This window comes from Tachyglossus aculeatus, chromosome 16, assembly GCF_015852505.1.
Source record: "Tachyglossus aculeatus isolate mTacAcu1 chromosome 16, mTacAcu1.pri, whole genome shotgun sequence".
Taxonomy (NCBI): domain Eukaryota; kingdom Metazoa; phylum Chordata; class Mammalia; order Monotremata; family Tachyglossidae; genus Tachyglossus; species Tachyglossus aculeatus.
This window is the reverse complement of record NC_052081.1, coordinates 10,956,315-10,970,842: the sequence shown is the minus strand read 5'-3', so window position 1 is coordinate 10,970,842 and position 14,528 is coordinate 10,956,315. Positions and strand designations below refer to the sequence as shown.

General features: G+C 40.6%; 1 protein-coding gene across 2 annotated transcripts in view; it reads right to left on the bottom strand.

Moving 5' to 3' along the window:
* The window catches only part of CEP350 (centrosomal protein 350), an 87,333-nt gene that overhangs the window by 26,556 nt on the left and 46,249 nt on the right, over nt 1-14,528 (bottom strand). For both annotated transcript variants that reach the window (XM_038758221.1, XM_038758222.1), the window contains exons 16-26: nt 13,281-13,495; nt 12,635-12,798; nt 10,394-10,504; nt 10,064-10,204; nt 8,392-8,528; nt 7,763-7,894; nt 6,528-6,694; nt 4,982-5,178; nt 2,964-3,148; nt 2,024-2,111; nt 960-1,106 (exon numbers count right to left, since the gene is read on the bottom strand). In XM_038758221.1, the coding sequence (XP_038614149.1) occupies nt 960-1,106; nt 2,024-2,111; nt 2,964-3,148; nt 4,982-5,178; nt 6,528-6,694; nt 7,763-7,894; nt 8,392-8,528; nt 10,064-10,204; nt 10,394-10,504; nt 12,635-12,798; nt 13,281-13,495 (1,684 nt within the window). The remainder of the gene's footprint in view (nt 1-959; nt 1,107-2,023; nt 2,112-2,963; nt 3,149-4,981; nt 5,179-6,527; nt 6,695-7,762; nt 7,895-8,391; nt 8,529-10,063; nt 10,205-10,393; nt 10,505-12,634; nt 12,799-13,280; nt 13,496-14,528) is intronic.

Sequence of the window (14,528 nt, the reverse complement as noted above, 5' to 3'; positions counted from 1 at the left end):
ATAAAATTGTGTCCCCTGGAAACCCAGCAATGTTCATTAATATAAATAAACAAAAACAGGACTGTTGATGAGAAGCAGTGTGGCTATTAGAAAAAGCAGGGATCTGAAAGTCAGAGGACCTGGGTTCTAATCTCTGCCCCGCCACCTGTCTGCTGTATGACCTTGGGCAAGTCACCTCATCTATAAAATGGGGATTAAGACTGTGAGCCCCATGTGGGACATGGACCATGTACTCTCCTCCAAGAGGCCTTCTCTAAGCTACCCTTTCCTCTTCTCCCACTTCCTTCTCTGTCACTCTGTCTTTGCTCCCTTTGTTCATCCACCCTCCCAGCCCCACAGCACTTATGTACATATCTGTAATTTATTTATATTAATGTCTGTCTCCCCCTCTAGACGATAAGCTCACTGTGGGCAGAGAATGTGTCAGTTTACTATTGTATTGTACTCTCCCAAGCACTTAGTACAGTGCTCTGCACAGTAAGCGCTCAATAAATATGACTGAATGAACCAATTAGCTATCTCTACCACAGAGCTTAATATGGTGCCTGGCATATAGTAAATGCTTAACAAATACCATAAAAAAAAGGACTGACCTTTACAAGATGGCTGTAATACGCTGAGGGGTTTATTTCTTTAAAAAATTCAAATACTCTTGAAGGATTTTTTTTTCCCTTACAATGTTATCTTTCAAATCAAAAGCTACACCAAGTCTACGTCCCCATCTGCTTCATTCTTTCTATGGGGCAATATTTGCCCGGCCGTGTAACACTGCAGCAGATTACTCACCCTTCCAAAGTAGCTCAAGATTTACTATATCTTCTGACCTTCCATCACCATCAATTAATACAGTGCTCTGCACACAGTAAGTGCTCAATAAATACGACTGATTGATGAACACAAGCTGAATTAACACTGACAAATGCAAATACTTCGTGCTAACTACAATCTCTGGAATTTACCGATTTGTTTTCTCCTGCAGATTTGAGCTTCTCCTGAAGTTTCATGGTGGTCTGGCGAATTCTTTCTATCTCCTCCTGTTGCTTCAGAATCAGTTGCCTTTCCTTTCGGGCTGCCTTGTTGGCCTCCTGGAGGCGCTTAATTTCTGCCTGCAAATGAAAAATAGATTTTGAAGAAAAATGCCAAAAGTACTATTTAAAAGAGTGAATTAGAACTAAGAGTTTTAAAAATAATAATTTTACATATTGATTTTTAAGGTCTAGGCAGAAAGTCTGAAGCTAAAATTCAGGCGGAAAGCTCTGTTTGCTGACATGAAATACTCTGAAAATAAGACTGTAGTTTTTAAGGAAAGAATTATTTTATGCTGACAAAAATATCACTGTGAAGTTAATCTATCACTTTAAAAACAGAAAGAGTAAACAACTGTGCAAAATCCTGAATTCTACTGGTAAAATTGATCATCATGCTCTGCTTGCATCTAAAAGAGTTCTTCTATCTCTCCAAATTTCAGATCCCCCTTCTTGCTGCAGAATGAAGTGAAGGAAGGAAGATATAATAGAAGTTTGCAGGCCTTAACAAGATCATAATAGCCCAATACAATTTAGGAATTTGAAGTAGGGACGCAGCATGGTGCAATGGATAGCACACAAGCCCGGGAGTCAGAAGGTCATGGGTTCTAAACTGGGCTCTGTCATTTGTCTGCTGTGTGGCCTTGGGCACACACTTAACTTCTCTGTGCTTCAGTAACCTCATCTGTAAAATGGGGATTAAGACTGTGGGCCCCATGTGGGACAGGGACGGTGTCCAACCTGATTTCCTTGTATCTGCCCCAGTGGCTAGTACAGTGGCTGGCACATATTAAGCACTTAAATACCACAATTATTATTATTATCATTAAATCCCAAGTCACCTTTCAGAGGAAGCTCTAACTAAGCTATGAACACAGAACACTTGGTGAGGTGGTACAGAAAAATAGTATCTTCAATATAACAAAAACTGATACTGAAATTTGATCTTGTAATTAAAAGAACTCTATTTTTAAAGTTCTTTTTACAAAAGTGTTTACCTTCTCCTGTTGCAACCTCAATAACAAGCCGCGCTGCCTCTTCCGGATAGGAGGCATTTTATCGTCCTCGCCTTTATCTCGCAGATGTCTGTAAAGATTAATTATTGAGAAAGAAATTTATTAAAAAACTTTGGGCCTATTTCAAATACAGGGCATTCTTCAACAAGGTGGTCTGCAGCCAGTTCAGGAACTCTCAGGATAACTGAATCATGACCAGATACAAGTCGAATCACAAAAAAAAAAAAAAAAAAAAAAAAAGGAAGAAGAAGAGAATCTAACTAAGGTCTAAGCTCTGAGAATTTTGCTCCCTTTTTTTGGTCAGTGAAGGATACAAAAATAATACAATGTCAAAATACTCTCCTGGAAGTAGCACGGTGTGGCCTTGGAGAGATCTACTGCTCACCAGTCTAGAAGATAGTGACTTCATGGAAGAAATGTTCATAATGAGAGGTCAAATTAATTACATCTTTGCAACTTTAGTATTGTTGCTAGTTGCAAAAATAGGCAATAGTTTTTCAAAAATGCCTCAAAACAATTCTTTGCTCTTGTGTTTCAGCAACATATTTTAAAAACTTAAGGTACAAACTAAAGAAAAATATGGCCAAGTCAATTTTATTCTCAATGCATGAGGAGTAAGAGCTTTCCTATATAATCATCATTACAGTCAACTCAACACATTCAGTGCAAGCAGTTTGATGCTTAAATAATGCTGGCAAGACAATTTATTGGTGCTCTACAGGGTAACAGCTTTTAATTAGAGGGCTTCTTTTTCTATTTAACAGCCACCATTCCTTTCTGTACAAAAGGAGGTAAATGTCCATAGGATTTTTTTTTAATTTTGAATCTAAAAGTTGAAATGAGACCTAGTAACCTTATTAGCAAATCACTCTCTAAGGAGAGGAGGAATTAGCATTCATTTTAATTCCTTGAACGTCCTTACTTCTTCTGGTGCTCTAACCAAGCTAGCTCCGCCTTCGTTTTCTCCTTTAGGGCCTTCTCACGAAGCCGAAGAAGTGAGCATTGGTGAGCAGCTCTCATTTCCTCTTCTTTCATGTATTGCCGTACCATCTCCATTGTAAATTTAGAGAAGCTATCCTGCCCTCCAGAGAATGGCATGCTCAGTTCCTGCAGGTGGGTAAATGGCACTGTTAGTCACTTGTGCAGAACTCATGGCAATCCACTTCCAGATCCAAATTGTAACCTTCAGTCAAATGCTAACCAGTATTTCTGAAGAGAAATATCTCAGAATGAATGACACTGAGAAATCCTGCAAGGAATCATGGTGATAAGGCACTATATTTTCAGTCATTTTGGACTAATACCTAAGAGGGGACCACATTCATTTTTGGATCAGATTTTCAGGAGGAAGAAATTATTAATTTTGACCATTTTCAACTTCATCTTTAGTCCTAGAAAAGGCAACAGGACGTAAAGCTGCCCAACACCATTAGTAATCACCCAAAAACAGATATTTTCTCTAGTCACCCACACATACCAAAAGTCACTGGAGTTTAACAGACTGTGAGAAAAACCACTGACAAAAGAAACTCAAAATCTGGGTAATCACAATTTATTCAATGCCTTGCCCAACGAGGCTGACTGTTCTTTTATGCCCACCCTATACTAACGCAGAAGGAAACAATGCCCAATAAAAATGACTTCTTGGTATCTATAATGATTGTTACTTTGATTTGGTGCTTCTCTGGTATTGATGATATTAGTACCATTGGCCAAGTCACTAACTTTAATATACCTGTAAATCAATAACATTACTAGAGTCACCTCTTGAAAGTCGAGAAAAGGCACAGCCTAGTGGAAATAGCATGGGTTGGGAGTCGGGGATGTGGGTTCAAATCCCAGTTCTATCAGTTGCCTGCTATGGAAGCTTAGGCAAATCACTAACTTCTCTGAGATTCAGTTTTCTTATGTGTGAAATGGGGATTAAATACCTTTTCTCCTTCCTCCTCAGACTGTGAGATTATGTGGGACTGGGACTCTGTGTCCAACCTGATTATTTCATATCTATCCCAGGATTTAATACAGAGCTTAGAATATAGTATTTAACAAATGCTGCAATTATTATTATTACTGGTAAATGTAGGAGGCTAACAAGTTTCTCAGAACACAACTGAAAGAGTCCCGACCAACTGGAACCTCAAATTCAACAAAATACACCTCTCCTTTTCAAAGCCTCCTTAAAAAGTTGCCTTAAAAAGCATTCAATCAGTCAATGGTATGAGCACTTACTGTATGCATTCCCCTACTAATCCCTGCCTCCAATCAGCAGGCACCCTTAGTAGTCATGGGTATCAGTTTATTTAGTTCATGTTTTATTCATTGCTTTACTTGTCTGTTTCATCTGTGTGTTTTATTCTGGTGCTATTTCATAGCTATAAAATTTGTGTCTTTTTCTCCATTAGCCTTTAAAATCTATGAGGACATGGAATGTGCCTTCTACTTTCATTTTGTTTCCAAGAGCCTAGAACTATGCTCTACACTCAGCAGAATCTCAACAAATATCTATGATGATAGTAGAGGCAATATCACCTGTTTCCAACTGACACGTACTTGCATTATAATGAAAGCCTCACAGGACTAAAAGTCACTGGTGGCCTGATTTTAATTTAGGTAAGGGGAAAGGGAACAGTCCCCCAAAGGAAAGGAATTTTTAATAGCCTTCATTTTTGCTGCAAAGGAAGACCAAGCCTGAACTACAGTCACTGCCACAATGACAGCTTTTTCGAACAAACTCCAAGAGAAATTTTTGGCTTTCCAAACTCTGGCATTCGAAAAGATCACTGCACAAGTAATTCTCCTTTGAGAATACCAAGTAATAATTCCATATGCTGAATTTTAAATGCAGAATTTGCTTCCACACCTTTAAAAGAGACCAACAAGAAATCATTTTAGAGGATATCTGCATATCCATGCAGCCTGTCGAGGTAATCTCTGACCAACCTTGACAGATGACAGTGCAGTCTTTTCAGGAGAAGCCTCCTCATCAGAGTCATCCCGATGGCCCCTTTTCTTTTCCATGTTAAATCGGCGATGGCTCTCTGAAGGCAATAAAGATCGGAAGGATTTTTCTTCAATCTCATCTTCTGTCATGGACTCATCAAATATTAGGGAATACTCTGTTGCAATGGAAGTCGAGTCTACAGCAAGTTCAAGAGAAAATGTGTTAATCATACTATTATATTTCAGTTAAACATATTTAACAGAACACACAGAGAACACACAGGGAAAAGCGTGGCCTAGTGGGGAGAGTACAGGCCTGGGAATCAGAAGAACCTGCGTTCTAATCCTGGCTCTGACACTTGTCTGCTGTGTGATCTTGGGCAAGTCACTTCACCTCCTCAGTTACCTCATCTGCAAAATGGAGATTAAGACTGTGAGCCCTGTCTGGGACAGGGACTGTCCTGACTAAAACTGGTGCCTACTCCAGCATTCAGCACAGTGCTGGACACATATTGCTTAACAAATACCATTATTATTACTAAGCACTTGGGAGAGTACAACATATCTTCTCGGAAGATCTGCAACTTAAATAATTATATTAATAATAATATAATGGTTTTAATAATTATAATAATTATTCACTTTACAGATGAGATAACAGGCACATCAAAGTGAAGTGACTTGTTCAAGGTCACATAGCATGCAAATGGGGGAGATGGAATTAGAACCCAGGTCCTTCTGACTCCCAAGCCCATAAACTATCCACTAGGCCACGATGCTTCTCATTTTATCCATCTGTCCACCCTACTGGATTTTCCAGCGCTTAGTACAGTGCCTTGCACATTAGTAAGCGTTTTACAAATACCATTTTTTTAAAAAAAACGATCAAAGGAAAAGATTGAAACGATTCGATAAAACAAAGGCTCAGACAATGGTTAGCTTTTCTAAAAACTGGAATTCAACTGCCAAAGGCAAATCCACAGAGCAGCCTACAATCTAGAAAGGAGAGGCTGTTTTTGGACAGAAACTGTGGATAGATCATAAGGCAATGAAGCAAAGGTGAAAACAGTGCCAGGTACAGCAAACAGAGCAACAAGGGACAATCATTCTGCACTCAGTGTATTTGAGGCTGTCCTATGCATTGGTCTTTTCAGCTACATGCACAACTATAACTGAAGTTTACCTACAGTGGCTTCTTCAAAAATGACAACTACATATAATTTCTAAAAATTCAGCTTTCCTTTCTTTGCCCAGTTTTCTCATTCAGTTATATCACTTCTCATCCCCAGTGTGACCAAGGATTGGCAGATTCATTACTAGAGAGAAAGAGTAGCCCAGAGACTTCATCACACACAAGAACTGAATTTTAATCCAGTCACTGGGACTCCCTGACCAGATTTTCTGGGAAAACCCCCCGAGTCACAATATTCTCATCTTTAAAACAGGAATAACAATTCTTTATCCTCTTTCAAGAAAGTGCTTTAAGGACCAACTAATAAATGACAAAGGGACATGTAGGGAATATGTACCATGAGACAATAGCTACCTTTCTCGTCAGGTAGTGATGGAATGCTGTCACTCTGCAGGGACTCGTCCACAGCAGTATGAACCTGTTCTTCAATGGAACTGTTCATCTTCTCTCGGTGGGGAGGCTTCTTCTCATTTTCCTTAGAAGATGAAACTGAGAGGCTTTCTTGTCGGCTGCTGCTACTACTGCTCCATGATTTTTTTTTTAAAGTGAGGAGGAGGGGAGAGCCAACATAATAAAAGTGAAGGGTCTGATGTCAAAGTGAACTCATTTAAATTGCCTCAATCAAGAAACAAACAAGTAAAAAGGAATACAAAGAATATCAAAATAATACTGAAAATCTGATTGCCATACATTTTTTAGTCACTAGGAAGTTCCAGTTTGATTTTAATTAGAAATTCCCACCAACCTGCTCTCATCCGAGGAGAGAGTGGTAAATTAGAGTTTACCTAAAGTGATGCCTTGCTTTGGGCCCATAGTAATACCTCCTGTGTTCATTTGTTTTTCTAGACTGTGAGCCCACTGTTGGGTAGGGACTGTCTCTATATGTTGCCAGCTTGTACTTCCCAAGTGCTTAGTACAGTGCTCTGCACACAGTAAGCGCTCAATAAATACGATTGATTGATTGATTGATTTGTTCGTTTTGTACATTAATCAGGTCTCATAATCCACTTCAGAAGTTAAACATATTAATACAATTCTCCAGCAGCGTAAGAAATGATACAGTGACTTTAACCATTGTTCCCCAGTTGTCCTCGGGATCATCTCTGTTAATCTCAAAAGGGCTGCTGGTATAAGAACCGGCCTCACCCCTTCTTTGGGATGCAGACAGGAAAACTCCTAGTGTCCCGGTTCTGAAAGAGCCAAGTCAGGACAGGCTCACTTCTTTTAAAGTGCATGCAATCACTCAGTGGTACCTGAGTGCTTGCTGTGTGCAAAGCACTGTACTAAGTGCTTAGGAGAGTACATTACAATACAGTTGTTAGACATGTTCCCTGACCACAATGAGCTTACAGCCTAGAGGGTAAGACAAAAATACCCTGGTAAAAATGGTTGATAAGTGAACAGAGTGACCTTCTGGTACATTTACACATCTCTGGGGAAATTGCTGAAACCTCAATCTCTCCAACGGTCCATAAGTGACAAGTCAGATGATCACACTAGTAGATTTAGTGGCTGCCTCTGACGGAGGATAAAAGGCTCCTAAAATAAATGCTGAAATAAACAGTAAAGAAACTGCATATTCTCCTCACCTTCGATCATGGTTCTTAGATCTTGAGGAATCTGAATAACTATCAATTGATTGGGAATAATGTTCATGTTTGGAGGCACTAGATTCAAGTGTTTCTTCTTTATTCTGAGAAAGAACTCCAGATTCACTTTTCCTGTTTAAAGGAAAACACTTTTATTAAAGCCTACATCCTCTGGGAGAAATGGAAATCCTCTAAATATATTAGGAGAGAAATAGGCAAAAATAATTATGTCTGGTGACAAAATAACATGGGAATCATCCAGGCTAGTTTGAGAAGGGTAGCAGGCTGACCATTTTCACAGTATTAGAGACTGTCATAGCAACAACACAAAAACCCTTCATCCTGGGACCTAAAGAGCGTTCTGTCAGTTTTCAGTGATATACACTAGCAAAGTAGGCACAGCAAAGGACAGCTGGGTACTCCAAAGAGAACTCCTCCATATTCCTTTTACAACAGTGAACAGTCAGTTTTGCACAGGGAAACAGTCCAACCCCCACGTCCCACAAACTCCTGTTCACTACTTTATCCTGAAGAATGGGGGTGGCAGGTGGGCTGTCATTTCTTTTTTGAGGTTGTTAATTATTTCCATGAAAGACTAGGCATTTGTAGGAGTTAGAATATTAGATTACCTTTCTTTATCAGCTCTGGTCCTCAGATGTTTCATGAACTCTGAATGATGTTGCCACTGGTTGTCAAATAGCGTTGTTATAGGAGCTCCTGAAGCAGTGATAGCATCTGAAATCTGGGTTCGTGCCAATTCTGTCATCTAAAAATGGCAATATATGACCAAGGTCCAAAATGAATGCAAAAAAGAATGACAACAGCACACGTAGATAGACTGTAAGCCCTGTGTGGGACAGGGACTGTGTCCGACCCAATTAACTTGTATCTTACTGCTTGACACGCAGTAAGTGCTTAACAAATACCATTACTATTATTACATTTTTAAAACTGTCAAGCCTTCTGATGAAAAAATTACAAACACTGTTAATCACCTCAAGATAATTGATGTGACAGATTTTTTATTTCCCTTACATGCAACTTCAAAGGCTTCATAAATGTGTACATTTCTAAATCAGTTGAAATTATTGCTATGAGGAACATATCAGAAAATTGTGGTCTCAGAGTTTAAAATAATATTTAATAAATAAATCTGTCCTTCAAATGCATGATAAACAAGTGCAAGTTAAACAACTAAAACCGTCATGCATGCTTTGGCAAAAGAAAGGAATGCCCAACAAGATGCCCAACGAGACACTATTGTCATGTGTAGAACATAAGCTTCGCTAGACTGTGATGAGCCCGTTGTTGGGTAGGGACCATCTCTATATGTTGCCAACTTGTACTTCCCAAGCGCTTAGTACAGTACTCTGCACACAGTAAGCACTCAATAAGTACGAGTGAATGAATGAATAACACAGGGGTCTGAAGAAAGCAATCCCTGCATTTCTAGAAAATATTCGTACTTTAAAGGTTTGGAACTTCTAGGAGCATCATGGTGTACTGGCTAGAGAATGGGCTTGGGAGTCAGAAGTTCATGGGTTCTAATCCCAGCTCTGCCACCTGTGTGCTGTGTGGCTTTGGGCAAGTCACTTAACTTCCCTGGGCCTCAGTTACCTCATCTGTAAAATGGGGAGTGGAACGGTGAGCCCCAGGTGGGACAGGGACTGTGTCCAACCCAATCTGCTTGTATCAACCCCAGTGCTTAGTACAGAGCCTGGCGTACAGTAAGTGCTTCACAAATACCACAGTTATTGTTACTACTCTTGCCAGTTTGGTCAATTGAAACCTTTCACAGGTAAAAGTTACAGGTTTAGTTCGGAATGATATATGACATCCAACGTGATGATTAACGATCAAAAGAGAACCACCACTACCCCAGTGCTTCTTCCAGCATCTTCTTTTGCCACACTGAAGGCAGAATGTTGGGCTGGGTGAACAAGGTCTGGTCCAGTATGGCACTTCTCATGCTATGGCTCCCGGTGGAGGGACTAGCATAAGGTACTCCTACTTCTGTCGAATTAGGAAAGGAAAAAAAAATGCTCTATCCATATCCTGGTAAACAGATCAACTGGATAATATCGAGTGGTACAAGAATATTCCTGCTTCAGGAGATTCTGGAAAGGAACGGTAATAAAAGCATTTGCCTCTTTCCTTTTACCTAGCAGCCATCGGCAGTTTTACTGCTGAAAAGTCACTAGTGCTAAACCAACGACTAGAGATTTGACAAGAGAAGTAACCCTGAATATGAAAATAAATTTTTTTCAGATAAGGAGGGAGAGGACTGCCAGTGGTTCACACCTCACGGATCTGGCGAGCTGCATCTGTGGTGAGTCGAGCAGCCTCTGCCTGTTGAGCTGCTATCTTGCACGTTGTTTCCTGTAGTGCCTCCGCTGCCTCTTGTCGTGACTGAACCAGCTGCTGAAGAGATTCGGCATGGGCCTAGGAGGAAGAAGCAGAAAACTTAGCTTTACTAAAAAAGAACTCAAGAGATAAATACATTCATCAGAAATTTAATTACTATGTAACTTCACAACCACTAAAAACTCCTTAATTTTGCTTGTTACAGATTCGAAGTCTGGGTCTGAAACTCCCCAAATCTGAGGGGAAAATACATATAAAACATATTACCTGAGCTGCTTTATGCCGAGCCTCTTCCAACTGCCTCTGATTCGCCAAGGCCTCCTGTTCAGCCTTCAGTTTCACACGGGCCAAGTCCCTCTCATGGCGCTGTTTCTGGGCCTTCCAAATAAAAAAGAAAAAGTTCAACAGAGATTCAACAATGAAGAAACAAACCTATTAACTGGTAAACTCCTCTCATAAAGCAAGGATCCAGCCCTTAAATAACTGTTTTCCCTTCTCCCAGAGACTGTGAGCCGCAATTAGGACAAAGGACCATGTCCAGTCTGATTGCATTGGGTCTTCCTCAGCACTTAGTAGTAGGCTTAACAAATACCACAATTACTATTATTTATGGAAACAGCAATTAGAAATTTTCTCAAGGAAAACTAGGGATGAACAGGTCCAATTTAAATTTTCCAGAGAAGATGAGAGTATCTTGGAAATATCCACCTTTGTGGAAGAGAATATGATGCATTCTGGGAACAGGATTAAGACTACTGTTCAAAACTACATGGGTAATAGTAACAGTATCATCAGTTGTATGAGACCAGAAAAGGAAGGTGTTGGAGACAACTTTACTTTCTGCTATTTTATTTTTCCAGAATGAACAATCCAGGAAGTTAACTAAGGGAGAAATTACTGTTTTCCCAATAATTTTTACTTTTGTGTTGCACTGCCAAAAATTACTACTCATAATGTGAGTCCTCCAAAGGCATGAAGTCATTCACATGAACATTTTTGTTGTATGTTCCCAGGTGCTTCTGGAGTGTGTACTGACACAAACTTAAAAGACTGCTTGTTAGGAGGTACAGAAAGTCTATCCCCAGAATCTGCAACCATTTACCATTAGGTTAAACCATTAGGTTTATAGTGATATTGGTTTGTGTAGCACCATACACACTCTTCATTATAACATCTAAAATATACAAGCTACACTGGTTTGGTGTAGGACTGTGGAAGGGTAGCCCATGGCTTCAACTATCATCTCTACGCTGATGACACCCAATTCTACATCTCTGCCCCTGCTCTCTCTTCCTCCATTCAGGCTCGTGCCTCCTCCTGCCTTCAAGACATCTCCATCTGGATGTCTGCCCGCCATCTAAAACTCAGTATGTCCAAGACTGAACTCCTTATCTTCCCTCCCAAACCCTGCCCTCTCCTTGACTTTCCCATCACTGTTGACGGCACTACCATCCTTCCCATATCACAAGCCCGCAACCTTGGTGTCACCTTCGACTCCGCTCTCTCGTTCACCCCTCACATCCAATCCATCACCAAAATCTGCCGATTTCACCTCCACAACATCGCCAAGATCCGCTCTTTCCTATCCATCCAAACCGCTACCCTGCTCGTTCAATCTCTCATCCTATCCCGACTGGATTACTGCATCAGCCTCCTCTCTGATCTCCCATCCTCCTGTCTCCCCCCACTTCAATCTATACTTCATGCTGCTGCCCGGATCATCTTTGTGCAGAAACGCTCTGGGCATGTTACTCCCCTCCTCAAAAATCTCCAGCGGCTACCAATCAACCTTCGCATCAGGTAAAAACTCCTCACTCTCGGCTTCAAGGCTGTCCATCACCTCGCCCCCTCCTACCTCACCTCCCTCCTCTCCTACAGCCCAGCCCACACCCTCCACTCCTCTGCCACTAACCTCCTCACTGTACCTTGTTCTCGCCTGTCCCGCCGTCGACCCCCGGCCCATATCCTCCCCCTGGCCTGGAATGCCCTCCCTCCACCCATCCGCCAAGCTAGCTCTCTTCCTCCCTTCAAAGCCCTACTGAGAGCTCACCTCCTCCAGGAGGCCTTCCCAGACTGAGCCCCCTCCTTCCTCTCCCCTTCCTCCCCCTCCTCATCTCCCCTGCCCTACCTCCTTCCCCTCCCCATAGCACCTGTATATATGTTTGTACATATTTATTACTCTATTTTACTTGTACATATTTACTATTCTATTTATTTTATTTTGTTAATATGTTTTTTCTTTTGCCTGTCTCCCCCTTCTAGACTGTGAGCCCGCTGTTGGGTAGGGACCGTCTCTATATGTTGCCAACTTGTACTTCCCAAGCTCTTAGTACAGTGCTCTGCACACGGTAAGTGCTCAATAAATACAATTGAATGAATGAATAAATAAACTTTTTATGCTTCTCTGCAAGTTTGGTTTAAATATCAGTGGGGTAATTCTTTTCTGTAACTATCAAAAGAGAGATGAGAGAGAGAGGGAGACAGAGAGAGAGAGAAAACTCTACTTACCTTAAGGATCTGAGCCAGGGAGACACTTTCCTGCTGGGCAAGTGATATGCCTCGAACTCTTTCTACGTCTGACAGTTGGAGTACAGACTCCTCAATGACACTGAGGTAGCTAAGTTCCGCGGCCATTCGATGCTGAAGGCCAGCAGGAGAGAAACGCATGGAGCCTGGAGGGCCACAGGGAAAATAAATGTCAGATGAGGAACACTACTAAGCTATTTGTTCTTCTGATTTAATATGCCTCATTTCTAGGTGACAGACTGGCTGTCTGTGCAAATGCACTCACTTAACGATTCAGGTTCTTAGTGTTGGACAAGCAAATCCGCTTATTCCCAAGTAAAAAGAAGAACTTTCATTAGAGAGCTGCCACTAGTATTTACAGATGACATGAAGAAGTTTTCAGAGGGCTCTGGTTTTCCTGGCAGAACTGCTAGCCGTTACTGAACTCCTGATTTTTTGACTACTACTGCAGTTAATCCTGAATTGACTCTGTAGTCAATACTTCACAAAATATAAATTTCCACCTGAAGTAACACTGTAGTTTAACTCAGAAAAAGAGGGTCTTCCCTAATGAGAACATAGAAGAAAATATGAAAAAAAAAAACAGAAGTAACATGGAAGAAGTGATGACTGCATGAACTGTAATTGCCTGTAGCTGTAGATGCTGCTGCTCCTGTTCTGTTGGCTCCCAAATTCACACCGGAGAAGGCTGTACTGGGTTTGGATGCAGGAGCTGGAGGGACTCCTGGGGATCTCGTCCTTTCCACCGAACTTCCTGGAGAGTCAAACTGTAACAGTTTCTGGGAGCTTGGAGATAAGGGAGAAACTGGGGTTCTGTGTGACCTTGTCTTGTCTGAGGAGATACTAAATGAAAACAGTGAACGGAAAGGATAAACACAAATTACACTAAGGAACAATGATTTCATTTAAAATATGAGGCAATTCAAAACAGTTGCGGATTTACTCCATTTTGGTCAATGAAGACTGCTGCATAATGCTTTCACCAAAGGAGAAAGTTGTCTATTCCTTCTTTAAGGGGCAGGCCACCTCAGGTGGCACTCACATTCTAGAAAAGAGCAATGGTTTTCAATATGTTTTGATGTTTAATAGTATCACATATAAAAAGAAAATTAGTTTAATCTACAAAAAATCCACATCCACATATTTTCTAATTTAATAATACATTAAAAAGATAGCCTGGCAAGAAAATTCCTGTTACCAAACTGATAGTTCCTTTCCTCCTCTACACCATGGAGGCAGATTGGGATCAACTATTTCTACATACTTTCTCTACATAACATCCCTTTGTTTTGGAGAACAGTGGTAGGTCCATTATTCCATTTTAATCTCTTTGACCAAAGGGAATGTTTACCATGGAGTTCTTGGCGCTTCATAGATAAATGACACTCTTTCTACAATTTAACTTTCTGCAGTAGTCACTTTAAAATTTTCAGACACAAGAAAACTGCAGGCATGTTGGACTTCAGAATTTCATAAAATCAGGAGGCAATTTTCAAAGTTAATACCACATCACAAATATGCCTACTGATCAGAACTGCCTGAAGACATATATATACATGAAAATGGGTCTGGCAATTGTACTTTATGAAAATGCTAAAGGCACTCTTGCTTTTTGTTACCCTATACTTTACTTGATTTAAGTGGAAATATTGACCAGGTGCATTACCAGACAGTTTCATTCAGGTGAAGCACAATAAGAGTTACTTTTAGTGAACTGTCTTTTCCACTAGATTGCCATTTAAAAAGTAGCAGCCTATCACTCTCTGGAACAATAGAACATTGCTCTCTGCCAACATCAAGAACCATTTTCTTCCAAAATAACATTTTTATGGTTTCTACTAAATGAAATACAGTGAGTGCTTCACAATGAGATTCA